General features: G+C 29.6%; 1 protein-coding gene across 3 annotated transcripts in view; it reads right to left on the reverse strand.

Annotated features, from left to right (window-relative positions):
• Positions 1–3728: 3728 nt before the first annotated feature.
• LOC111424427 (influenza virus NS1A-binding protein homolog) overlaps positions 3729–27445 on the reverse strand; it is a 28815-nt gene continuing 5098 nt past the window's right edge. Inside the window, exons 1-7 of one of the 3 annotated variants that reach the window (XM_071198105.1) lie at positions 23990–24032; positions 15771–15925; positions 14793–14993; positions 14561–14737; positions 14265–14508; positions 13782–14204; positions 3729–5511 (exon numbers count right to left, since the gene is read on the reverse strand). In XM_071198105.1, coding sequence (XP_071054206.1) covers positions 4637–5511; positions 13782–14204; positions 14265–14508; positions 14561–14737; positions 14793–14993; positions 15771–15925; positions 23990–24017 — 2103 coding nt within the window. In that variant the 5' untranslated portion in view covers positions 24018–24032 and the 3' untranslated portion in view covers positions 3729–4636. Of the gene's footprint in view, positions 5512–13781; positions 14205–14264; positions 14509–14560; positions 14738–14792; positions 14994–15770; positions 15926–16270; positions 16473–23989; positions 24033–27445 lie in introns of those variants that run through there. The other 2 variants (XM_023057948.2, XM_023057947.2) reach the window with 2 other exon arrangements.

A 27445-nucleotide genomic window follows, 5' to 3' on the forward strand; every position in this document is an offset into this window, starting at 1 on the left:
TCTTAGAAAGGCAATTTAGAAAAGTTTTAGTCAGTACCAAAAGACTGTTATAAAAATATTAAAACATATATAAAGAAATTCCAACAATGATATAATAGCAGTCTGTGTGCTCCTACCGCCTATGAAACCATGCTGCTCACAAGTTTGGAAACCAATCGTATTCAAATGGGACAGTAGTCTACTTTTTAAAATTGATTCAAATATTTTGGCAAAGTCCGACAGTATAGATATTGGGTCTATAGTTCTCCGGAAGAGTTTTTGAGCCTTTTTTATGCGCTGAAGTTATTCTTCTTATCTTTAGGATATGGGGAAATTGACCAAGTTTTATTTCTCTATTGATAATACTTGATAGAACAAGTGACAAAACTCCTTTCAGTACTTTCACCGCTTTTGGTTTTATATCGTCATCGCCTGGTGCTGCATTGTTGTTTATATTATCAATTATACGCTAAATTTCATCTGTAGTTGTAGGCTTAATGTACAGGGTGTCCAAATTTCGATGGGTTTGCAGGGTATCTCAGTTATTATGAAAGATAGAAAGTTGCGGCTTTCGCGAACCTACTTTTTTGTGAAACTTACAATGGCGCAAACCAAATTTTCATAGCCCCCTTCGTTTTTGATATACAGGGAGTGTTTCAAAATTTACGATTTTCAGACACCTCCTATACCTCGGCTATCCGAAAACGTAAACACGGGCTCCAATAGATTTTTTCACGTATGGTGCACGTAGAATTTTTCTAGTCATCACGGTTTGTGAGTTATAAAGAGTTAAGTATTTTAGAAGTTGAGTATTCAGTATTTGGGTTGTGTTTATAACTCAAAAACCGTGATGACTAGAAAAATTCTACGTGCACCATTGGATTCCACGTGAAAAAATCTATTAGAACCCGTTTTTACTTTTTTACTAAGTTTCCGGATAGCCGAGATACAGGAGGTGTCTGAAAATCGTAAATTTCAAACACTCCCTGCATATCAAAAACGAAGAGGGCTATGAAAATTTGGTTTGCGCCATTGTAAAAAAAGTAACTCAGGTTCGCGAAAGCAGCAACTTTCTATCTTTCATAATAACTGAGATACCCTGCAAACCCATCGAAATTTGGACACCCTGTACAGGGTGGTTCAAATTCGATGTCCTAATAGGCTATCTCGGAAACTATAAGAGCTAGAAAAAAAGTAGCTTACATGTCATGATCTCGTTTTTCGAGAAACTGTTAATGCCAAAAACCTCAAAGCGCTACCGTCTTTTGTTTTTCCCCTAGAGACCAAAATTGAAAATATCGTAAAACCAGCAAGTGCAATTATCTTGGTTGTTATTATAGGTGGAGTATTATAACTAAGACATTATATGGACACTTTTTTACAGAGAATTTGATGATGTAATCAAAAAATTTTTTTCGAATTTAGATTTTGAGATATTGTCACAATTTTCGTTTTTTTAAATGGATACAACCACTCATTATTCGCTTGTTAAATTCGTTATTTTTTTCTGATTACAAAAATATGGGGTTAGATAGGTCTATTTCTTATTGTTTTGGAATAAAGCTAAAAATAAACTTTTTTTTGGTGTCGTCAAAGAAATTAAATTTACAGTTTCCTGTAAATTATAACTAAAAATTAAAAAAAACATATTAATGATATTTGAAACAAATATATTTGTTGAACTATTTAATTTATATTTGTTTTACACAAAAGTTGGAACAGATTGCATTATTTCACATTTTTTATTAATATTTAATATTATTATTAAATAAAAATTTAAAAAAAATTAAAATTAAATGACATTTGTATTCAAAAATTTTCTTTTAAGATCGATTACGAAAAGTTTAACATGTTAGAATGTTACATATTAAAAAATAAAGTAAATTTTATATAAATTTTTAGTAGAATAATTTTTAGTTACTGTTACAGAAAACTGTAAATTTAATTTCTTTGACGACACTAAAAAAAAATTTATTTTTAGCTTTTTAATTTAATAATTAAATAAGAAGATAATTTCTGGTATTTAAAAACAAATAATTTTTTTAATATATAACATTCTCACATGTTAAACTTTTCAAAATTTTCGTAATTCATCTTAAAAACAGGACTTTTAAAATGACACATCAGAAAATGTTTTAATACAAACAAATGGCGCCATCTATCAATAATTTATTAAGTCATTTAAGAATAATATGAAATATTAATAAAAAATGTGAAATAATGCAACCTATTCCAACTTTTGAATAATTACATATATAAATTAAATAGTTCAACAAATATATGTGTTTCAAATATCAGAAATATATTTTTTTAATTTTTAATTATAGTACCGTAATTTACAGGAAACTGTAAATTTAATTTCTTGGAAGACACTAAAAGAAAAGTTAATTTTTAGCTTTATTCTAAAACAATAAGAAATAGACCTGTCAAACCCTATATTTTTATAATCAGAAAAAAATAACGAATTTAATAAGCGAATAATCAGTGGTTGTTTCCATTTAAAAAAACGAACATTGTGATAATATCTCAAAATCTAAAACCGAAAAAATTATTTGACTACGTCATCAAATTCTCTGTAAAAAAGTGTCCATATAATGTCTTAGTTATAATACTCCAGCTATAATAATAACCAAGATAATTGCACTTGCTGGTTTTACGATATTTTCAATTTTGACCTCTAGGGGAAAAACAAAAGACGATAGCGTTTTGAGGTTTTCGACATTGGAACTTATTTAAAAAAAGAGATCAAGACATGTAAGCTACTTTTTTTCTAGCTCTTATAGTTTCCGAGATAGCCTATTCGGACGTCGAATTTGAACCACCCTGTACATTGAGAAATCTATCCCATAATCCAAGCTGACATTGGCGGCCGGCTTTCCCGCAAGCAACCTGTCTACACCGAAGATGAAGTGATCACTCCCTTACTGCTTACAATCTTAGGAATCCGTTTATTTTCTATATCAATCGACAAGGCATTCTTAATAATACGCCACTGCTTTCGGGCATCCAACAGTATTCTGAAATTTTGTATCCATATGTTCCTTCTAATAAGGTTTTTGACTTCTTTCCGTAATTTGACAAAATGACACCAGTATAATTCACTTCCAGGAAAACGCTTCGTCCTAATATACGCTTTATCTCTTTCTTTTATTTTATTCTTGACTGCTGTAGTGAATCATCCCTCACTTACGTTTGTACCAATTTCCCCTTGAAAAACGCCAAGCAAAGAATCCATTTCAATGTTTTAGAGTTCAACACAATTGCAACATTTTGCTTTAATCCATCGTAGTTTACTATTTTTGATTCATACGACTGCTTTGTTATCTTAGTCATATCTATAGTAAGTTTTATGTCAATTAATGGTCAGAGACGAAATGATCAAACATATTAACATCGTAACTCTAGTGCTGTTTAAAGTTAGTAAAAATATGATCCAATATAGATTTTATTCGCTGATCAATTCTAGTGGGATTTAATTCACTTACTTTGTTCAAAATTTTATACCCATTAGTTTTCAATGTTTCCATGTAGTCTAAGCAGTTATTATTATTCTCCAATAAACATATATTAAAATCCCCAATATATAGTGAATTATTTACATGTAGTGTACTTTCTGTAATAATAAAACCAAAAAGAACAGAGTGTAACTTTTTGATAGACACTGTATAAAGCAATAAAACTCATCAATACTTTATGATAAATATTCTAAATTAATTTTTTTGAAGAGTACTAAAAAAATGAAATAAAAATAATTTCTTAAATGTAAATATTTATTCAATATTGATTACAATAAATCAGCCTCATCGAAAAACACATTAATTAATACAAATTAAAACGAAAAGTAAACAAAACTAACAACAAAGAAAATGAAAAAAAAATTAATAACTATATTATAATTAATTCGATATTGAAACAGAACTTATTTCAACACATAGGCTAATGCCCCCTTTTAAATAATATTAGAGGTGTCTTTATTTTTATAATCTTAACTTACAAATTCCGCGTTTTCATTAGCATATGTATTTTTATGGGAAACAAAAAAAAATAATTAAATTTAATCCAAAAAGGATTAGAAATACTGAATAATTCCTTACATTTCTTTTTTTCAACTGCAATATTGTATATAGATCAGAGACATTTTCTGATAACCTCATTATATTATACTTAATTTAATACATTTTTTTTTAATAATTTATTGTTTATTGCAAGTGTCAAAAAGTATTGAAAATATATCATTTTATCAGAAGGAATATATATTTTTTTATATATTTATATAAGATGTCGCTTTAAATTCTTGGACATAGTGGAACAACGATGTTTTAATTAAACCAGCCTTTTCAATTTCTGTGAATACGGATCTTGATTAAATTGAAAAAAAAATCTAACCAATAGTGTATCCAATATTTGTGTGGAGATAAATTTTTCACGCTATGTCGTATAGTTATCTTAATCATTAATGATAGACACCATATTTTTATAAAGAAATGCTTTCTTTTAGGATAATCTGTTCTAATGAATGACAATGAAAATGATGGATACACATATTTTTTAATTCTATGTGGTGGTTAATATTTAATATTCTTTTCAAGTTTTTTTTTCCAGAGCATCCACAAAAAACTAGTTAGATATAGTTAAGTTATTAATATACAATTAACTCTTAATCTATGCAGTCAATTACTGCTGGCCCCATTTTATCTTCATACAAACCATTTCTTTCCATTTTAATTTCACCATCTTCTAATTTCCTTGGAATAAATGTTGTCCATTCATCAGTTATGGGATCCAAGTATTCAATTGTATTTAAAAAGCTTTTTCCAGAAAAGCCTCCAACAGCATACAATCTATCCCCAACAACAGCAATTTCAACATTTACTCTTGGAACTGTTAAAGTAGGTCCAACTTCCCACATTTTACTTTCAACATCAAAAACTTCCGTAGTATTCAAAACGTGAGTCCCATCGGACCCACCAACGACGTAAATTTTGTTGTTAAAAACAGCGACTCCACATCCCCGCCTGGCCGTAATCAATGGTTTCGAAACGGTCCAAACGTCTCCTTTCGGATCATAAACTTCAACCGATGACAAACAATTCCAAGAATCGCAACCGCCGATAACATACAATAATCCATTTAATGCGGTAACTCCCGCTTGATATCGTCCTACGTTCAACGGAGCCACGTTTGACCACTTCTCAGTTTTCGGGTTAAAAACGTCGCATTGTTTCGTGCCAACTTGCCCATTCCAACCGCCAACACAATAAATTTGACCATCCAAAGAACTCACTCCAATAAAACTTCTGGCCAAAGACAATTTGGGGAGATTTACCCATTTCTTTGCGTCCAAATCTAACATTTCGACCGTATCTAATTCGGACAAACCGTTACTACCACCGATTGCGTATACTTTTGAGGATAATATGGCTATTTGGAAGCGACCTCTTCCTTGTCTCATTGACGGAAGTGAAACCCATTTATTTGTTTCTGGAATGTATTGTTCTACAGTTCGAAGACATTCAACTCTATCGTAACCACCTATAAAAATTTATTTATTAAATAATGAAGGAAATATTAATTAAAAATATTCAATATTATGTTTTACTTTTTTTCGATATTTCTGGTGGTTTTTACGACTTAATTGGAGTCATATAACGAACAAAAACGGGATTATATTCAGGTAGTTTACGAACCCCAAACTCTGTCGTGAATTTTTCAGATCCGCATTAACAAACTTGTATGTATAAATATAACAACCTGTATGTATAAATACAATAATTATCGAGATAATTAATTTTGATACCATACTATTCAGAGGGAAATTAAAATTTCAAGTTAGCAAAAAATTGTATTAACAAACACTGTTCCTGAAGTAATTCTAAACAAATTTTGTTAACAACTTTTTTTGATCACATCAACAATAAGGATATAACCTCAAAAATATTAATTTTTGTACCATACTGTTCAGTGGGAAATTAAAATTTCAAGTTAGAAAATAATTGTGTTAACAAAAATTGTACCTGAAGCAATTCTAAACAAACTTTATCAACAATTTTTTTTGATTTAATCAATAATTAAGGAGATAACCTCAAAATAATAATTTTTACATTTTTACACATAATTACACTTAGATGCTTAATTAATAAAGATGTAAAAATTTTTTATTAAGATAATTGATTCAAAATCGAAATTGAAATAAATTTTATTTAAAACATTTTTTGATAAAAACAATAATTATCGAGATAATTAATTTGGATAGCATACTATTCAGAGGGAAATTAAAATTTCAAGTTAGCAAAAAATTGTATTAACAAACACTGTTCCTGAAGTAATTCTAAACAAATTTTGTTAACAACTTTTTTTGATTGCATCAACAATAAGCATATAACCTCAAAAATATTAATTTTTGAAGCATACTGTTCAGTGGGAAATTAAAATTTCAAGTTAGAAAATAATTGTGTTAACAAAAATTGTACCTGAAGCAATTCTAAACAAACTTTATCAACAATTTTTTTGATTTAATCAATAATTAAGGAGATAACCTCAAAATAATAATATTTCCATTTTTACACATAATTACACTTAGATGCTTAATTAATAGAGATGTAAAAATTTTTTATTAAGATAATTGATTCAAAATCGAAATTGAAACAAATTTTATTTAAAACATTTTTTGATAGAAACAATAATTATCGAGATAATTAATTTTGATACCATACTATTCAGAAGGAAATTAAAATTTCATGTTAGCAAAAAATTGTATTAACAAACACTGTTCCTGAAGTAATTCTAAACAAATTTTGTTAACAACTTTTTTTGATTACATCAACAATAAGGATATAACCTCAAAACTATTAATTTTTGAAGCATACTATTCAGTGGGAAATTAAAATTTCAAGTTAGAAAAAAATTGTGTTAACAAAAATTGTTCCTGAAGCAATTCTAAACAAACTTTATCAACAATTTTTTTTGATTTAATCAGTAATTAAGGAGATAACCTCAAAATAATAATTTTTCCATTTTTACACATAATTACACTTAGATGCTTAATTAATAGAGATGTAAAAATTTTTTATTAAGATAATTGATTCAAAATCGAAATTGAAACAAATTTTATTTAAAACATTTTTTGATAAAAACAATAATTATCGAGATAATTAATTTTGATAGCATACTATTCAGAGGGAAATTAAAATTTCAAGTTAGCAAAAAATTGTGTTAACAAACACTGTTCCTGAAGTAATTCTAAACAAATTTTGTTAACAACATTTTTTGATTACATCAACAATAAGGATATAACCTCAAAAATATTAATTTTTGAAGCATACTATTCAGTGGGAAATTAAAATTTCAAGTTACAAAATAATTGTGTTAACAAAAATTGTACCTGAAGCAATTCTAAACAAACTTTATCAACAATTTTTTTGATTTAATCAATAATTAAGGAGATAACCTCAAAATAATAATTTTTCCATTTTTACACATAATTACACTTAGATGCTTAATTAATAGAGATGTAAAAAATTTTTATTAAGATAATTGATTCAAAATCGAAATTGAAATAAATTTTATTTAAAACATTTTTTGATAAAAACAATAATTATCGAGATAATTAATTTTGATACCATACTATTCAGAGGGAAATTAAAATTTCAAGTTAGCAAAAAATTGTATTAACAAACACTGTTCCTGAAGTAATTCTAAACAAATTTTGTTAACAACTTTTTTTGATTACATCAACAATAAGGATATAACCTCAAAAATATTAATTTTTGAAGCATACTGTTCAGTGGGAAATTAAAATTTCAAGTTAGAAAAAAATAGTGTTAACAAAAATTGTTCCTGAAGCAATTCTAAACAAACTTTATCAACAATTTTTTTTTGATTTAATCAATAATTAAGGAGATAACCTCAAAATAATAATTTTTCCATTTTTACACATAATTACACTTAGATGCTTAATTAATAGAGATGTAAAAAATTTTTATTAAGATAATTGATTCAAAATCGAAATTGAAATAAATTTTATTTAAAACATTTTTTGATAAAAACAATAATTATCGAGATAATTAATTTTGATACCATACTATTCAGAGGGAAATTAAAATTTCAAGTTAGCAAAAAATTGTATTAACAAACACTGTTCCTGAAGTAATTCTAAACAAATTTTGTTAACAACTTTTTTTGATTACATCAACAATAAGGATATAACCTCAAAAATATTAATTTTTGAAGCATACTGTTCAGTGGGAAATTAAAATTTCAAGTTAGCAAAAAATTGTGTTAACAAACACTGTTCCTGAAGTAATTCTAAACAAATTTTGTTAACAACTTTTTTTGATTACATCAACAATAAGGATATAACCTCAAAAATATTAATTTTTAAAGCATACTGTTCAGTGAGAAATTAAAATTTCAAGTTAGAAAAAAATTGTGTTAACAAAAATTGTTCCTGAAGCAATTCTAAACAAACTTTATCAACAATTTTTTTTGATTTAATCAATAATTAAGGAGATAACCTCAAAATAATAATTTTTCCATTTTTACACATAATTACACTTAGATGCTTAATTAATAGAGATGTAAAAATTTTTTATTAAGATAATTGATTCAAAATCGAAATTGAAATAAATTTTATTTAAAACATTTTTTGATAAAAACAATAATTATCGAGATAATTAATTTTGATACCATACTATTCAGAGGGAAATTAAAATTTCAAGTTAGCAAAAAATTGTGTTAACAAACACTGTTCCTGAAGTAATTCTAAACAAATTTTGTTAACAACTTTTTTTGATTACATCAACAATAAGGATATAACCTCAAAAATATTAATTTTTGAAGCATACTCTTCAGTGGGAAATTAAAATTTCAAGTTAGCAAAAAATTGTGTTAACAAACACTGTTCCTGAAGTAATTCTAAACAAATTTTGTTAACAACTTTTTTTGATTACATCAACAATAAGGATATAACCTCAAAAATATTAATTTTTAAAGCATACTGTTCAGTGGGAAATTAAAATTTCAAGTTAGAAAAAAATTGTGTTAACAAAAATTGTTCCTGAAGCAATTCTAAACAAACTTTATCAACAATTTTTTTTGATTTAATCAATAATTAAGGAGATAACATCAAAATAATAATTTTTTCATTTTTACACATAATTACACTTAGATGCTTAATTAATAGAGATGTAAAAAATTTTTATTAAGATAATTGATTCAAAATCGAAATTGAAATAAATTTTATTTAAAACATTTTTTGATAAAAACAATAATTATCGAGATAATTAATTTTGATACCATACTATTCAGAGGGAAATTAAAATTTCAAGTTAGCAAAAAATTGTATTAACAAACACTGTTCCTGAAGTAATTCTAAACAAATTTTGTTAACAACTTTTTTTGATTACATCAACAATAAGGATATAACCTCAAAAATATTAATTTTTGAAGCATACTGTTCAGTGGGAAATTAAAATTTCAAGTTAGAAAAAAATTGTGTTAACAAAAATTGTACCTGAAGCAATTCTAAACAAACTTTATCAACAATTTTTTTTGATTTAATCAATAATTAAGGAGATAACCTCAAAATAATAATTTTTCCATTTTTACACATAATTACACTTAGATGCTTAATTAATAGAGATGTAAAAATTTTTTATTAAGATAATTGATTCAAAATCGAAATTGAAATAAATTTTATTTAAAACATTTTTTGATAAAAACAATAATTATCGAGATAATTAATTTTGATACCATACTATTCAGAGGGAAATTAAAATTTCAAGTTAGCAAAAAATTGTGTTAACAAACACTGTTCCTGAAGTAATTCTAAACAAATTTTGTTAACAACTGTTTTTGATTACATCAACAATAAGGATATAACCTCAAAAATATTAATTTTTGAAGCATACTATTCAGTGGGAAATTAAAATTTCTAGTTAGAAAAAAATTGTGTTAACAAAAATTGTACCTGAAGCAATTCTAAACAAACTTTGTCAACAATTTTTTTTGATTTAATCAATAATTAAGGAGATAACCTCAAAATAATAATTTTTCCATTTTTACACATAATTACACTTAGATGGTTAATTAATAGAGATGTAAAAATTTTTTGTTAAGATAATTGATTCAAAATCGAAATTGAAACAAATTTTATTTAAAACATTTTTTGATAAAAACAATAATTATCGAGATAATTAATTTTGATAGCATACTATTCAGAGGGAAATTAAAATTTCAAGTTAGCAAAAAATTGTATTAACAAACACTGTTCCTGAAGTAATTCTAAACAAATTTTGTTAACAACTTTTTTTGATTACATCAACAATAAGGAAATAACCTCAAAAATATTAATTTTTGAAGCATACTATTCAGTGGGAAATTAAAATTTCAAGTAAGAAAATAATTGTGTTAACAAAAATTGTACCTGAAGCAATTCTAAACAAACTTTGTCTACAATTTTTTTTGATTTAATCAATAATTAAGGAGATAACCTCAAAATAATAATTTTTCCATTTTTATACATAATTACACTTAGATGGTTAATTAATAGAGGTATAAAAATTTTTTATTAAGATAATTGATTCAAAATCGAAATTGAAACAAATTTTATTTAAAACATTTTTTGATAAAAACAATAATTATTGAGATAATTAATTTTGATAGCATACTATTCAGAGGGAAATTAAAATTTCAAGTTAGCAAAAAATTGTATTAACAAACATTGTTCCTGAAGTAATTCTAAACAAATTTTGTTAACAACTTTTTTTGATTACATCAACAATAAGGATATAACCTCAAAAATATTAATTTTTGAAGCATACTGTTCAGTGGGAAATTAAAATTTCAAGTTAGAAAAAAATTGTGTTAACAAAAATTGTACCTGAAGCAATTCTAAACAAACTTTATCAACAATTTTTTTTGATTTAATCAATAATTAAGGAGATAACCTCAAAATAATAATTTTCCATTTTTACACATAATTACACTTAGATGCTTAATTAATAGAGTTGTAAAAATTTTTTATTAAGATAATTGATTCAAAATCGAAATTGAAATAAATTTTATTTAAAACATTTTTTGATAAAAACAATAATTATCGAGATAATTAATTTTGATACCATACTATTCAGAGAGAAATTAAAATTTCAAGTTAGCAAAAAATTGTATTAACAAACACTGTTCCTGAAGTAATTCTAAACAAAGTTTGTTAACAAGTTTTATATTATTAAATTACAAAAACGTAATATTTAAAAACTTAAATACCATTAGTTTGTGTGAAAATATAACAATTTATGTAAAATTTGTATTTTTCGAATGTAAACAATAATTAGTACTCGAAATACTGTTTAAGTGTTTTTAATTTAAAATATAATAAAAAAGGAAGTTACACACGTTTTAATTGTACGTTTATAAGTTCGTGTATCTGTGTTGTTTTATAATTTAGAGAATTTAAATTAATTTAAGAAAAGCAGTTTTTCAACTTGACTGTAAGTATTTTATATAAAAAACAAAAAAATGTTCAAGGAGAAAACAAATTTGTAATCCTTTTTAATCATAGATTCGACTGATGATGGCTTTATAAGCCGAAACTAGTATCGAGTAAAAAAAACAAGCGAGTGAGAAGTTGACCTATATTCATTTTCCTTTTAATTATAATAGTAGTTCATTAATACCTTTTTGTTCAATATAATTGACCGGTCCGCGCAATTTTTGGACAAATTCTACAGGTCCGCAGGTCTAAAAAGATTGAGAAACGCTGCTCTAGGAGGTCCTATCATAAATCACGTCCAGGTACTTTTCCGGGTGATAATTACTACCACTACTGTTTCTGAGGGTCATAAAACCCACCAGAAATATGGGAAACTATATAAATATCATAAATTGTACTTGTATTTGAAGACAAACCTCAGCGCTCCAGGTTTATAATTGTTGGGTAGGAACATCATAAATCCTAACTAAATGTAACAATGTAACTTCTAGTTTCTCCGCCATAATTTTAATAATTTTATTGTTGTAAATAGTAATAAACATCTTATTATAAAACCATGAAATGAGTTCACTTGTACAAGGCCCCTTCGTTGTTTAATAACAATAACAATAGTGATAAGGATATGATTACGAAACATGAAGAATTTTGAAGTTTACACTGTTTATGGAAACTTTATTTATTGTTATAATAATTCGCTTTGATTACTTAGAATAATACTGCAGACGAAACAGATTGATCTTCTTGGATATTTCGCGTAGAAGGAGCAAAGATGAGAATATTGTAGAGTGAGTTTTTCTCAACATTCAAAATGACATTTAATATTAAAGAGTTTAACATGATCTTAAAAAAAAATCTCTCGAGTTTAAATATATCCTTATCACCTTAGAAAGGATACGATTGTAGACACCAGTAAAACATAATATTAAAAACATTAAAATTATATATGAAACTCAAAAAAAACTACGTGAAATGTAAAAAAAGCTTTATACAGGGTGTGTCAAATGTCTGGAATATAACCAATAACTTCGCCATTCGTGGTTTTAAAGAAAAATGTTTCAAATACAAGTTTTTTTATTAATCATGGTGCATTTTCTGGCGATATTTGCTTGTTTGTATTGTTTTTGTTTCGTTGCTATGGCAACCAACGTTGTTATTTTAAACGGGATGCATATATTATTTTGCATACTTTGATAAAGGATAAGTCCCTCTATATGATGAACATATCAAATTATATGGTTGTGTAAGAAAAAAATCGAGAAAAAATGCGTTTTTTGAAAGTCTTAAATCTGCTAATTACAATCAAAGTAGGCGCCGAAATGACGCTTTAAATGTCAAAAAACTGACAGTTTAAACAAATATGGCGCAATTAAGCGAACGACAAAGAATCCAAATATTAACCCTTCGTCTGTAAACGGTTTTTTAGCACCTTCCGTCTGTAAATGTGGGTGTTTCGGGTCTGACCGTTTTTTTCATCCTTTTAATGCACTCAAAAAATTGTATAAACAATTCATGATGATGCTCGAAACCTTCAACTTGATAAATCAATCATAAAATTATCGAAAAATTCACTTTTGCATGCATATTTTTTTATATGAAATGAAGAAATTATTTGCCTAAACAGTTGTAATTTGGACAGGAAATACCCAGGTTTACATAGGAAGGGTTAATAATGTATGGGTACGATGCAGGTTATAGAAAACGCGCTCAAAGTGAAGTTGTGTTCGCACTGTTCAATAATATTTACCCGGATACACAAATTACACTACTGTGGATTGTGTAATTTGTGTCCAAAATATTAAAAAAAAAATTTTAACATCGGAAGTGTTAAAAACCTTTCAAAAAGTTGATGGCCAAAGACAGTTACAAATTGACCATACATTATTAATTATTGATAATTGTTGCAGCTGTAATTTTTTTGACATTTAAAGCTGTCAACGGCGTTATTTCGGCGCCTACTTTGATTGTAATTAGCTGATTTGACATTCAAAAAACGCATTTTTTCTCTCATTTTTTTCTTATACAACTATATGATTTAATATGTTCATCATTCATCACATAGAGGAACAAAAGTATGCAAAAAAAATATATGCATCCCATTTAAAATAACAATGTTGGTTGCTATAGCAACGAAACAATGTAAACAAGCAAATATAGTCAAAAAATGCGCCACAATCAATAAAAAAAATTTTATTTGAAACATTTCTCTTTAAAACCACAAATGTCTGAGTTATTGGCTATATTCCAGACATTTGACACACCCTGTATATACTCAAAAAAAAAAAATTGATTATTAGTAAAATTAAAAGCAGCTCACCGCACACAATTAAAGTATTGTTGAGATTACCGCAACCAACGCCACACCTAGGGCAAGACATATTAGCCAAAGTGTAGTATAAATCAGGTTTATCCTCGTTGGAATTCTTGTTGGCTTCTGGTGTAGCAACCGGGGATGGCGTTGTTGGGATATTAAGCCTCAACTGAATCGAAAGCTTAGCTAATTTTCCAGCTAACGTTACCAATGCGACATAGCTGTGTTCCGCAACTTTTGATGTTGCGATCAACGTCCAATGCGGCTCCATTTCCGATTCTAATTCTTCGCCGATTTCCCGGGAATAAATCAACACGCGCGGCTTACTGGGCTGACTTAATTGTTTCCGCTTGATTTTGTTGGCTGAACCAACGTTTTTCGAAGAGAGCTTTTTGTAGTCTTGTACGATTTCCGTATTGCAAACATCACCTTTAAATTATTTGAAATAATTTCGAGTTAGTTATAATAATTAAGTTAACGATTAGTTACCGTTTGGTAGGCTGTTACAATCTTGAAGAGAATTATCTATGGCTAAATAAAGCATGAAGGTATTTTCTGAAAGAGTGGCGAGACTTAAATTATCTTCGGTTATTTGCCTTCTGATCCATTCGAGTACAAGACGACATAAAGAGCTGGAATTTACCAAAGACATTTCTTCTTTGGTTTGGTTTAAAACTTCAATTCTTGCGCAATAAAGATTAATAAGGTAAGAACTTTGATTTATTTGATCAAACTATAAAAGAATTTTGTTTAATTCTTGAAGATTAAAACATGTTAATTCTTACATTGTTAGCAATGAAATTATCAACTTGATGTATAAATTCTTTATTTTTTGCTATTCCTGGTAACGAACGAATTTCTATGCAATTCTCAACAGAGAGATGGTTTATTAAGTATTGGGCGCATTTCCTCGCAACGCGATCGATTTTTAAATGACACGACGCAATATACACCGCTTTTACCTAAATTATTCATAAAGTAATTTATTTGAGGTCATAAGATATAAAATATTCTTACTTGATTTGTAGGAACCTGGAGGTGTCCCGTGTAAGCATAATCAACCAAGATTTGAAAGGCAGATTTATCAAATCCCCCATTAAGTTTGTAAGTAACGATGTTTTCGATCCGTTTTTCATGATCCGTGGAGAATAATTCGAAGAGATACGGAGATACGCTGGCGAGTATGGCGCGATGGGCGTGTATTTCAACTGTACCAATCTGTGGAATAAAAAGCTTGTGAAATATTGATAAACGCTGCGTTTTCATAAATAGAACGTATAAATCGGGACGATTATTAAAAGAAAAAATAAAAGGACAAAATAAAAAAGAAAAGAGGTTACCGTCAATAACCTATAATTCACGTTGCCTCTGTAAAAATAGTAAAAAAATTAAAACGTTCTTCGCTTTTTAGACACATACAAAGAAGTATGCCGACTGGCGAATGTATTACCTAAGCTTTTTTCGCTTTATTCGTGCGTTTGCGAACGTTTCTGTAATTACACAGATTTATTAATTTTGGATGTTTTTATCGTATTTATAAATTTTGGGCGAACTTAATTTAAAAGGATTAAAAATTAGAATCAATATTTAATTAATTTCGATGAATATTGATTCGAATTGATTTTTTAAAGTGTTGATTCTGTAGTAAGTAGCTAATATAAATACGACAAAAATCGTATATTCAAAAAAATAAAAATAATATTTTAACTTATACAAACACGCACCAATTTTCATATAGCGACAACCGCATGTTTCATTTTTGTTAAAATAAATTACAAGAAATGCTAAAAGCTACTCACTACTGGTCAAAAATATTTCATTTATGATGAACACGGCACCCAGTAGTGTCTCTGACTATAACTATAACAAATTTCCAACAAATTTCGACCAACCATATTTTTATTTATTTTTTTTTTATTTAATTATTGATTTTGAAATTATTATATGGTTTTTCGAATATTGGAAATCGCCACCGTTTACAGTCAGTGCACATACGTGAAGAATAACGTCACAGAAATGACGATTTTTTCTCATCATGTTCAGTGCCGAAAGGTTGTCCTCCTGCAGCGCCTCATCGTTAAAGAACAGGTCACCTTCCGTCTGCTTAAGGAATTCCATTGATGAAGACATTCCCGTTGAAATTGGGATTCCTTTAAAAAAGAAATTTAGTATTAGATTTTTTTATACAGCCAACATATTTTATTTCAATGAACTAACCAAAAACAATAAATTTTAATCTTTTTAGAAAGAGATCGATGAAATAATCGTTAACGTCAATATAGTTAATTATGTAGACAAAGCCATAATACGACCTTGAAAATGAATTATCAGAAATACTCAAATTCATATAATACAGTTTTAAATATTTATAATATATTGTTATATAAAAATTTTATTAATTATTCTAGAAAATGTCTTACACAACTTCAATACATTTTTTAAACCTACTTTAGCAACAAGTGAACTAGTCTTTTTTTATTTCAATTTATCGTTACCTTCCATGGTGTTTCAATTTCACTATATTTATGTAATTTTAGAAAAAAATGCGAGTTTACACTAATATTTATACTGGGATGTTTAAACGTTGTAATTTATGGCGTGTTTGAGAAAAACAGTCCATGAAGGAGAGATAATCGATAAAGGACAAGATTTAGTGGAAACTGGGAGGTGCATTCTGGACAGAGTTAGTCGGCGAACTGACGCAGGAAAACAACTCTCTTTATGGGGGTAACGAATGGAACATGCGTCGAAGATTCTAGTGATTTTCCAAGTGTACCAACTATTTCAACTAGCAAATTCTAGTATATAATTACAAAATTCAAAAAATTAATAAAGACTTTATTGTATTTTAAATTTTTTCTCAAGGTGAGCCGGATGTTTAATTTTCAATAAAAAACCTATTTAATTCTTTTTTAAAGGTTTTTCTAACCAATTATAAACAACAGTATAAATAAATTAAATATAAAATAAATTAAAGTCAAACAAAAAAGAAACAATTTAACAATTACGATTAATATGTTATTCTGACACTTACGTCACATTAAACGTTAGACTGACCTTTAAAAGGTCAACGAATCTGAGGCACGTGAATTTAAGCGTAATTTTCACGTGTCTTCATCATTCTCTATTAAACTAAAATTGATCTGTTTATTCAAAAAGTCTGTTTTAAATCTTCTCAAGTGGAGTATTAAATCTATGGGTTAGAAAAAAAACGAAATGTAACATTTTTTTTTTTATAAAGAGAGAACTTCTTTTATGAGCGGACTTAAATATAAATGTATAAAACAGACGTTTCGTGAACCATTTACTAAAATGTTGTTTTGAAAAAAACACTTCTTCTTGTTCTTAGATTATGACTTCTATTTTTTTCTTATTTTTAGTTATTCGGTCTTCCATTTTGCTCACATGTTGACCCATTTGCGCTTTCTTTCCTAAGCTCACTTGCTAATGTCCTGTAAGTATGTTGCATCTTCCTTATATAGTCTTGTTTGTTTATCGGTCTTGTAAAGAACATCCTATGATCGATCCTAGTTTCCCTTAGTTTCTGCTTTGTTCTTCTCTATGTTTCTACACCGCTCTCTGTTCCGTAGGTTAGCACTAGTCTTGTATACTTTGACTGTCCTCTCTACTTATATATATTTTCTTCTTCAAAATGCTTGCCTGATTCACCTTGCGATCTATAAGGTCTTTATCGCATGGTTTTGTGTCTCCTTACGTTGTGACTGCTTCAAATTTAGACTCTAAGATACTAGACAACCTGTTCAATGACATTATGATCATTACCTTTCAGCTCCAGCTTGCATCTTTGAAGCTCTTTGAAATCGTCATATTGTTTTTTTTTACGTTTTGCAAAACGGGAAACAAGGATATCCTCAATGGTATCGTAGTGTACTTTAATTTTTCTTTTATTGTGTGTATATCACCTTAACTTGCCGTATTAAACTACCGGGTGTCCGCCGGAAAGGTATACTACTTTGTTTTGCCGCCATTTTGGTAAACATTAGTCTTGACAGTTCATATTTGGCAGTCGTGAAGTAGAGACGCACAGAAGCGAATTAGTTAAAAATCTTGGCCAAAAAGATATTTTTGTCAATTTTTTACTTCAAAATTGGTGGAAATTAAAAAATATCTATACAATTAACAAGGATAAAGTATTTTATGATAAACTGCTATTTTACTTAATTGTATCTACCTATATTTTTATATACAGGGTGGTCCGTTACTAATGAAACACAGAGGAACAGGGAATTCCTTACATTAAATTGTCACGATTTAACCCAACTTATGCTAGTAAAATACAGATGATTAAAGTTAATACGTTATCTTCGCTTTTCTTTAATAATTTTGTTTTCTTTTACATTATGGCCATGAAAATTGGTATATTACCATTTTTTAAGACGATAAATAATAATTTGGTATTAGTTTTGATTTATCGTTCAGATGGCGCTGCCTGCCTTAAAAAACCCCTTTCAAGTAGATATATATTTTTCGGGGGTAAATACACAAGAGCTTGACTTTTAATCGGATAATTTTATTTTTACACGAAAGTTTTGTTACCATGGAAATAACTCGAAATCAAAAGCATGATAAAATCGCGACAGCTTTAGCTGGAGCGATTTTATCTTCTGATTTTGATTGAGAGTTATTTCCAAAGGGTAACAAAACTTGAGTGAATTAAAAATAAAATTATCCTGATTTAAAATCAAGCTCGAGCGTATTTTAGGGAGATTAATACACGACAATTGCACGATTTATCAACAATTTTTAATTATTTATTAACTATTTTTGACTTAATTATAGTTGTCAAAAATGTGACGTAAACAAAAGTATATATATGGTAGTCGCGTTTTAATCAGTTATAAAATATCACGTGTGATTTATTCAGTTGAAAAACCTAGGTAACTTTTATCCACTTAGAAATTCACGTTATTGGTCGAAATTTTAAACGATCGTTACTCTGATTGGTTGTATATTATTGGAGTGCATTAATCATCGTTAAAATTTTTGCAACTCACACAACTTAAAACAGTTTTTCAGACATTTTTACATAAGTTTGGTATACCTACCAATCTTCTCTAAAGTTCTCCGTTTCCAAGATAATCACTGTTTAAGGGCACTTTGCAAAATTTAATTATGCTCAGTAAACATTAGTTATCGTTAAAAATGATTTTTTCTTCAAACGTCATTAAATGACAACTTTGTTGTCGTGTTTACTCGCGGTAGAAGTAAGTCATTGTTGCATAACGACGGTTGCTAAGATCAACATAGCAAAAAAGTACTTCAGCGTTATGGCGCTAAAGTAAATTTCACTTTAGCGCCATAACGTTGAAGAACATTTCACTTTAGCGCCGTATTATTTGCAACGTTTGAAGAAAAAATACTATGTTTTATTCGGAAGAGAAGCAGATTCGTTTGTGGCTGGTCCGTCATTGCCGGACTCACTTCGTTCGTCCGGCAAACTGTCGGACACGCCACAATTTTAACGGCTCATCTGTCATTAGCGACTCACTGCGTTCGTCGCTAAGCGACAGACCACGCCATAAAAAGCACTGCTTCTCTTCCATATAAAACAATATACTATTATTTGGTCAATCTGGGAAGTTACGTTATATGTTTTACAAGTTCCTCTTTTTGAACAGTATATCGCTCAAGTGTTTTCCTTCGTTATCAATGCATTGCCGAATGCGAGTTCGGAAGTTCGCCATTACTCTAATCAACATTTCTTGAGGAATACGAGCAACCTCTTCTTGAATCGTTTGTCGTAGGGCTGGTAGAGTCCTCGGATGATGTTTGTAAACTTCAGTCTTAAGAAACCCCCATACAAAAAAATCACAGGGAATAAGGTCTGGAGATCGTACTGGCTGGTGGATGTTCGCGCAAAGACATGAAGCGTTCTGGAAACAGCTGTCTCAGTTCTTGAAGAGATCTCCTGCTTGTGTGAGCAGTGACCCAGTCCTGCTGAAGCCACACATCCTGTTGAATCTGTATCGCATTGAATAGTGGTGCAATAAAAGTTTGAAGCATTTGAATATATCGATCCGAGTGAACAGTCACTGCCACTCCTCCTTCTTCAAAAAAGTACCGGCCGATGATCCCGACACTGTTTGTCACTCACCACACGGTAACACGTCTATGCAGACGCTTTTCATGGAGTTCCCGAGGGTTTTGTGCACTCCAATAATGGTAACTTCCGAACTCGCATTCGGCAATGCATTGATAACGAAGGAAAACATAATAACGTAACTTCCCATTCGGTAGATTCCATTCGTGTTAATACAGTTTCGTTAATTTGTACCATCTGTTTTTTATTCAACCTTCAAATTAGGGAGGGAGTTTCGCCGCAGCCTGTATAAACTTTACCCATCTGTATCTTCGTTATTATTAACAAGTGGACTAAGATAAATTGGGTTAAATCGTAATGATTTTATGTAAGGAATTCACTGTTGCTCTGTGTCCATCATTAGTAACGGACCATCCCTGTATAAGACTTATGGTTAATAATTTTCAAGAAAAAATCTTGCAAATAATAAATTGAATTGACACAATAACAACTTTTAATATTTTACCGAAAACTCAGTGTGTCAATTCAATTTTTTAATTTCTTTCTAAAATTATTAACTTTAGAACGCTAACATCTCATACTAAAATTAATTAGTGTTTCAGAAAATAAATTGTAATTTTGGTTAGAAACTTTTTTGTGGACACCTATATTATATCAATTTAATGGTGAAAAAGTATCCCTTTATGTTTATTTTCTAACTGCAAATGCGCTCCCCAAATAAACAGCACATAACAGAATTATGATTTTTTTCCGAACTTTATACACACCTACAATAAAAATTTATTTTAAGGTAAAACCGCAAAATACCGCAAGAATTTCTAGCAAAATCTACAATCGCAGGCCTTATACTACAACACGTATACAATATTACTTTTGAACAATGTTAAACAATTTTTTTTTGCCCATCTAAATATCGTAAAATAAATTATTTTCTCAATTTGAACATATGATGTAATCAAACAATATTACAAAAAAACTAATAACCGAATTGTTGCTTTCTGTATATTATACCATTCTACTTACCGCCAGCAATAAGTTCTATGATAAATTTTCGAAATACATAAAAAAAGTGTAAAGGAAAAAATTAATTAAAAACCACAATTTTTACCGACGTTTTATCTAGGTGATAACTGTTTACTAAACAATCAATTGACAACTAAAATATTTTGGCGGCGATTGTTACAATAATTATAAAGAAGGTGTTTCAAGGCACCTTGGGGTTTACTTAATCAAATAGCAATAATTGCATTTTCAATCTTATTCCTTCAATTTTACCAATTTTGGCCAAAATTTTTAAAAAATTCGCCTGTGTGAGACGTGGCAAATTTATTATGGAAAAATATTCGGTAAACCAACGTGTTTTAATCGTTAAAACATTTTATCAAAATCAATCATCGATTACTGTGACGATGAGAAAGTTACGTTCGAAAACAGAGATAGGCCCAAGCATGGACCACAAGAAAACAACAAGATCTATCTTGGACTTTCTGCAAGATCGGCTGAAAACATTACTGCTGCTCAAGAAAGTGATCAAAACAATCCATCAACCTCAATTCGACGCCGTGCTCAAGAGCTTGGTCTTCAAAGAACAACTTTGGCCACAATTTTGCACAAGGATTTGCATTTATTTCCATTTAAGATTCAGTTGGCACAAGAGCGTCTTCCAGAAGACCATTTACGCCGCCGTACATATGCCAATAGGATGTTACAGCTCGCCCATGACGAGCTGTAACATCGAGCATTACATTCTCATGAGCTTTTGCCCATGAGAATGTAATGAAAAATGTGCTCAAAAGGGCTCGCATTTGTGAGGCTAACAAAGGCAGACATTTATCTGATATTGTATTCCATACATAATTGCCGACATTAAATAAAACATTTATCAATATAAGATCCATTCTCTTTCATTTAATCAAAAATTATAAACAAACAAAGTATACCTTCCCGGCGGACACCCTGTATAAGGTAATTTTGTGGAGTTTAGCATATAATAATAATAATAAATACTTTATTCCAACAGGTCTCCACCCAATTACAGGAATACAAAAAAAAATACAAATCTAGTAATATACAAAAAATAATAGATATATAGTAATGATAACAATTGTAAGATATATGAATATATCAAAATGGAAAAATAGTATTGCACAGGGTGTCCAAATTTCGATGGGTTTGCAGGATATCTCAGTTATTATGAAAGATAAAAAGTTGCGGCTTTCGCGAACCTGAGCTACTTTTTTGTGAAACTTACAATGGCGCAAACCAAATTTTCATAGCCCTCTTCGTTTTTGATATCTTCCTGTATCTCGGCTATCCGGAAACTTAGTAAAAAAGGGTTCTAATAGATTTTTTTCACGTGGAATTCAATGGTGGACGTAGAATTTTTCTTGTCATCACGGTTTTTGAGTAATAAACACAACTCAAATACTGAATACTCAACTTCTAAAATACTTAACTCTTTATAATTCAAAAACCGTGATGACTAGAAAAATTCTACGTGCACCATTGGATTCTACGTGAAAAAATCTATTAGAACCCGTTTTTACGTTTCCGGATAGCCGAGATACAGGAGGTGTCTGAAAATCGTAAATTTTGAAACACTCCCTGTATATTAAAAACAAAGGGGGCTATGAAAATTTGGTTTGCGCCATTGTAAGTTTCACAAAAAAGTAGCTCAAGTTCGTGAAAGCCGCAACTTTCTATCTTTCATAATAACTGAGATACCCTGCAAATCCATTGAAATTTGGACACCCTGTAGATATAATGAATGGCAATCAAGCCGAAAAGGTATATTAGCGGTTAATAATTGTGAAGTGATTTCTGATTTTATTGTTAATGAATCTGATTATAATACAGGGACACAATTAAGTCTACATACAGTCCTAAAAAAGTCTATCAGTATCAGTTATAGCTCAATAAAAGCGCTGAATAACAAATAAAACTAGAGTAACACTAGACACTAGAACATTAAAGTCACCCAAAACCATAATAGGGTCATTGGCAAGATAGATCAATGTTTGGAGCCGCTCCAAAAATGTCTCAAAGACTTCAACAGAAGTGGATGGAGGTATATAAGCCATATACGGCCATTCAAGCCAAAAATCTTGACACCAACAATATCTATTGAAGGTGTGACATCACGGATCGCCAGCAAGACACCCAGCATATCAAGTACATCCATTAATTTGATTTCATCAAAAACATGTTTGGAACCTTAAAAAGTTGTTATTAATTTGAACTTATATTACATTATTGTAACTTATGAGGTTGCATTTCTGTGCGTTCAAGTGTTAACTAAAGGTGTAACATTTTTTGACCAACTATTGTCAAAAAAAGTTTTGCCACGATGAGAGTATTACTTTGCTCCAACTGAGCTGGCTAAACGGTGAAGGATAAATCTGAATTAAAAAATCTGGAATACAATATTGCGCATTTTTCCATTTTGTACGTTACAAATAATGAAAGGTGGAAGTACTGGTTGTACAATGTTAAGAAGTTTAAATTATTGGGAATTCAACCAAAACGGGGAAGGAATCAAAAAACCTCCTTTAATTGGACCAAGCTTTCGATAAATATACTCTTATCTTCATCAGGGTACACTACAAAAAAAATATAGAGACAATTACGACGTAATTCCAACAACATGGTGAGACTTGAGATGTTGAATAAGATGTCCCCAAAATATCGAAAACTTGATCCAATCAATAGAGGTTTTTTGATTCCTTTTCCGTTTTGGTTGAATTCCCAATAATTTAAACTTACTTGTTACAAATAATGGAATGATTAAAAAATTTAGATAAATATCAAAATATTGATTTTTAAGTGTTTATATCCGAGGAAAGGCGTAATAGATTAAGTAATATTTATTTAGAGGACAAACTAAAATCAATAAATACCAATGTCAAGGAGATAATAAAATGATAATATTGATTTAAAAATTAAATTGCACCGGGTAATTCGTGAAATAATGCATTGTTGATTTTACCGTTTTAATTATCGAATTTCGCCAAAATCAAACCACGATAACATATCCAATTTCAATTTAATACCTAAGAATGGATGTCGATAAAAATAATATTACGGGATTGTAAAGCGATTAACAAATCAATTCTTAGTAACTCAAAGAAAATAAATAGATTAAAAAAAAACTTACTCGTTTGATAATAAAACAAATTTTCCATCTACTTTATTAAAACCAACTGAGCACAAAGATCTGTTTCGAACTAAACGAATCAATATAGATTTGCAATCCACATGGTTCTCTCTAATCTACTTAGTACCCAAACTTAATTATCTTAACTGATTATCTGCACGTTTTTTAACGTTATATCTCGTTCTATGTCGCATAATCACATTTAATTACAAGCTAAGATCTAAACTGTTTAGTTGTTTATAACGAATAAAAATCTGGGTTTTTAAAAAACGAGACGTAATTTAAATTCCGTAACCGTTATCAATGGCGACGTCGCGTAATGATAACGTCTTTAATCACGTGTTAGCGATGGAATATTAATTTTAAAGTCGAAAAAAAAGTTGTAAAACGTAATAACGCAAATAAAATTAATTTGTATTTGCCACGAAATATTGTTTAAATATTAATTCTAGATTTTGCTAAATAAGTTTTGCGTTTTGGCATTCGCAAAAATACCGCGCTAAATATTCTTGGAAGCGTTCTCTGAACTCGTTTTCTTTCCAGCATGGTTCTAAATACGTTCAGTTACGTTATAAACTGTCAACAACTATTGTTGGCAACATGATTGTTTCTATTTCGACGAGATTGTACAACTAAACAACTCAAGAGATGCAGTACTGAATTACCATAACCAGGAAGTTAGAAATAAGGATTACAATCTAATTTTTTCGAATCATTTTAATTGAATTATCAAATAATGAAAGTCGTTTATAACTCTCTAAGACGTCAAATAAGAATGTAATTAATCTTTTTATAATCAATAAAACCACTATCTAAAAAAATGTAATCTTTTAAAATTAAAAATTTTTAAATTCGTTAATGATAAATTACCCTCATACGGTGATCAAATATGTTTTTTGTTTTATTTTAATTTCATTGTTTGACTTATTTTCAGTTGATAACGTTCATAAAAGGTAAGAAAACCTAAAATAAAACAATTAAATTTTTTATTACAATGAGGCATATCATTACTTAGAAACTTTGGCAGAAAGAATATTGGAATATTTTTAGTGCAATAGAAATATACAACAACCTAACGCTATCTAATACATACTAACTAGCACTGTCACTCGAACTAACACTAAATCTAGGCCTAAAAACATTCAGGTTTAGCCGTCTGATTCCGTTCGGGTCTGATATTGAGTATAATCTAGAGCTGCCAATTGGCAAGACAAGAAGTGGATTATCGCTGTAGATTATGGTAGAAATTCTATCCAGAAAATGTGGACAAAAAGATACGTGGCAAAGCAACCTCAGTCTATCTCAGCACATTAAAAAAATCGTATGGTTTTTGCTTCAATGTTGATGCTATGCTAATGAGCTATTCAGTACAAATTCTTGAATTGCTCACCAACTTTTGTAGTGACTGCAAATCTAGCTGAAATATCTAAGGCAGCATTAATACATTCTTTGGTAAGCTACGCATGGTTTCAAGATGATGCTGGTTAATCTAATTTAGAACTGTAATATTTTATAATAAGTTTGGCTTAACCCGGCCCCATAAAACTTACTTAACCAAGTTACTTCAAGTTAATAGCTGAATTATTTGTCTTTTGCAAGTGTTGTAATATTACTGTTAAAGAATTACATATAACTCGCAATATATGAATGCAGTAACCATAGTTATGAAACTACTATGCAGTTGCGCTGTCCCACATAAAATGCAACATAGCTTAATGCTATGTTGCATTAATGGGTAGTTTTGCAAAGGAAAAGTTTTGCTTGGAAAAAGCTGACGTCCTTATAACACCCCTGAGTTTTCGGCCGTCTTAAGGGACGCACGGCTAAACCCGAACGTTTTTAATTCTAACGCCCGGTTTCATAATGCGGGACTTAAAGCCACTTTAACTAAAGGCACTTTTAGGTTAAAGCCGGCTTTAATATCGATTTTAAAGTTAACGCGTTCCATAATACACTCATACGCCGACTTTAGTAAAAGGCGCTTTATGTTTTTTATTCAAGTTGGTCACATTGAATTCTAGTAAGATTTCATTCGTTACGATTGTAAGCACTGCGTTTCCCTGTCACACTGTCATTTTTGAATATAAACATCGGTGGAATGTTGAGTATTCGATATTATTTCTAATATGTCTGTAATCAAGAAAAGGGGGTTGCACTTCTCTAAGGAAAGAGAGAAAAATAAAGAAGAAAGGAGAAATGAAGAATTTAAAATGAGAATACGTTTATTGGAGTTGGAAATAGCTCAAAAAGAGAAAGATTTGACTAAATAATGTAACACATGAGACTGTATACGATATATATATATATATATATGAAATAAACATTATTTATAAAAAGTTAAAGTCTACCAAAATGTTCATTAATAAGCAACTGCCTCACACCTCAACCCCTACCTAGAAAGGGTTGAGCTTTCTACGTAATGATCGTCATCCTGTTCAATTTCGTCTTCGTCTGCGTTAAATGGATTGGTCCATTCTCCAGGAATACTCTCATTCATGTCTATGGCCATATTATGTAGTACTGCAGTCGCAACTATCACATTCATTGTTGTTTCTATCTGCAGCCTCATGCATAAACTTAAAATTGGAAATCTTCTTTTCCACACTCCATATTGACGTTCAACCACATTCCGTGTTCTGATACTCGATTCATTGTACAAGTTCTCAGCTGGTGTTTGTACTTGTTGTAAAGGTGTCATAAGGTATGGTTTAATTTTATAGCCACTATCTCCAACAAGCATATATCGTCCATACATCCCACTTTGAAAGGCTTCTTTTAAACTACTGTTGTTAAATATGGTTTGGTCGTGACACAAACCAGGCCACCTCGCAACAATATTCCGAATTTTTAAACGTGCGTCAGACACTCTCTGCACATTCAGTGCACAAAAACCTTTTCTTGAGCGATATATTTCACCGTCTTCTCTTCCTGGTGATTGTATCTTGATAAGTGTACAATCAATAGCACCAATAACTCGTGGAAATCTTGCAAATCGATAAAACTCTTCCGCAGCCCTATTCATTTCTGCATTCGTAGAATACATTTTTACGTAGCGAGGTGATAGTGACACTATAGCACTGGTAACTTTCTTTACTATCCTACACGCTGAGGCTTTCGATACTCCAATAAAATCCGCTACAGAAAGGAGCATATTCCCTGTTGCATAGAACCTTAGGGATAATAATAGGCTATGCATTGCTGGTATAGAGCCCCCTCTAAAGAAAAATGCAAAGTATGAATATACTTGTAAAATTGATATATTTTTATTATATAATACAACTTACTTGGTTATTTTTTTTTAACTTGGAAAAGTTAGATATTGCGTCTTCTATCAATGCCAATAACGAAACTACCGTATCTTTTGTTAGTCGAAACCTTTCAAAAAATTCAGTTTCATTATATCGTTGGAAACAATCCACTCTCTTCTTGTAAACTTTACGTCTTCTAAGTACAAAT

This window comes from Onthophagus taurus, chromosome 7 (genome assembly GCF_036711975.1).
Source record: "Onthophagus taurus isolate NC chromosome 7, IU_Otau_3.0, whole genome shotgun sequence".
NCBI classification, from domain to species: Eukaryota; Metazoa; Arthropoda; class Insecta; order Coleoptera; family Scarabaeidae; genus Onthophagus; species Onthophagus taurus.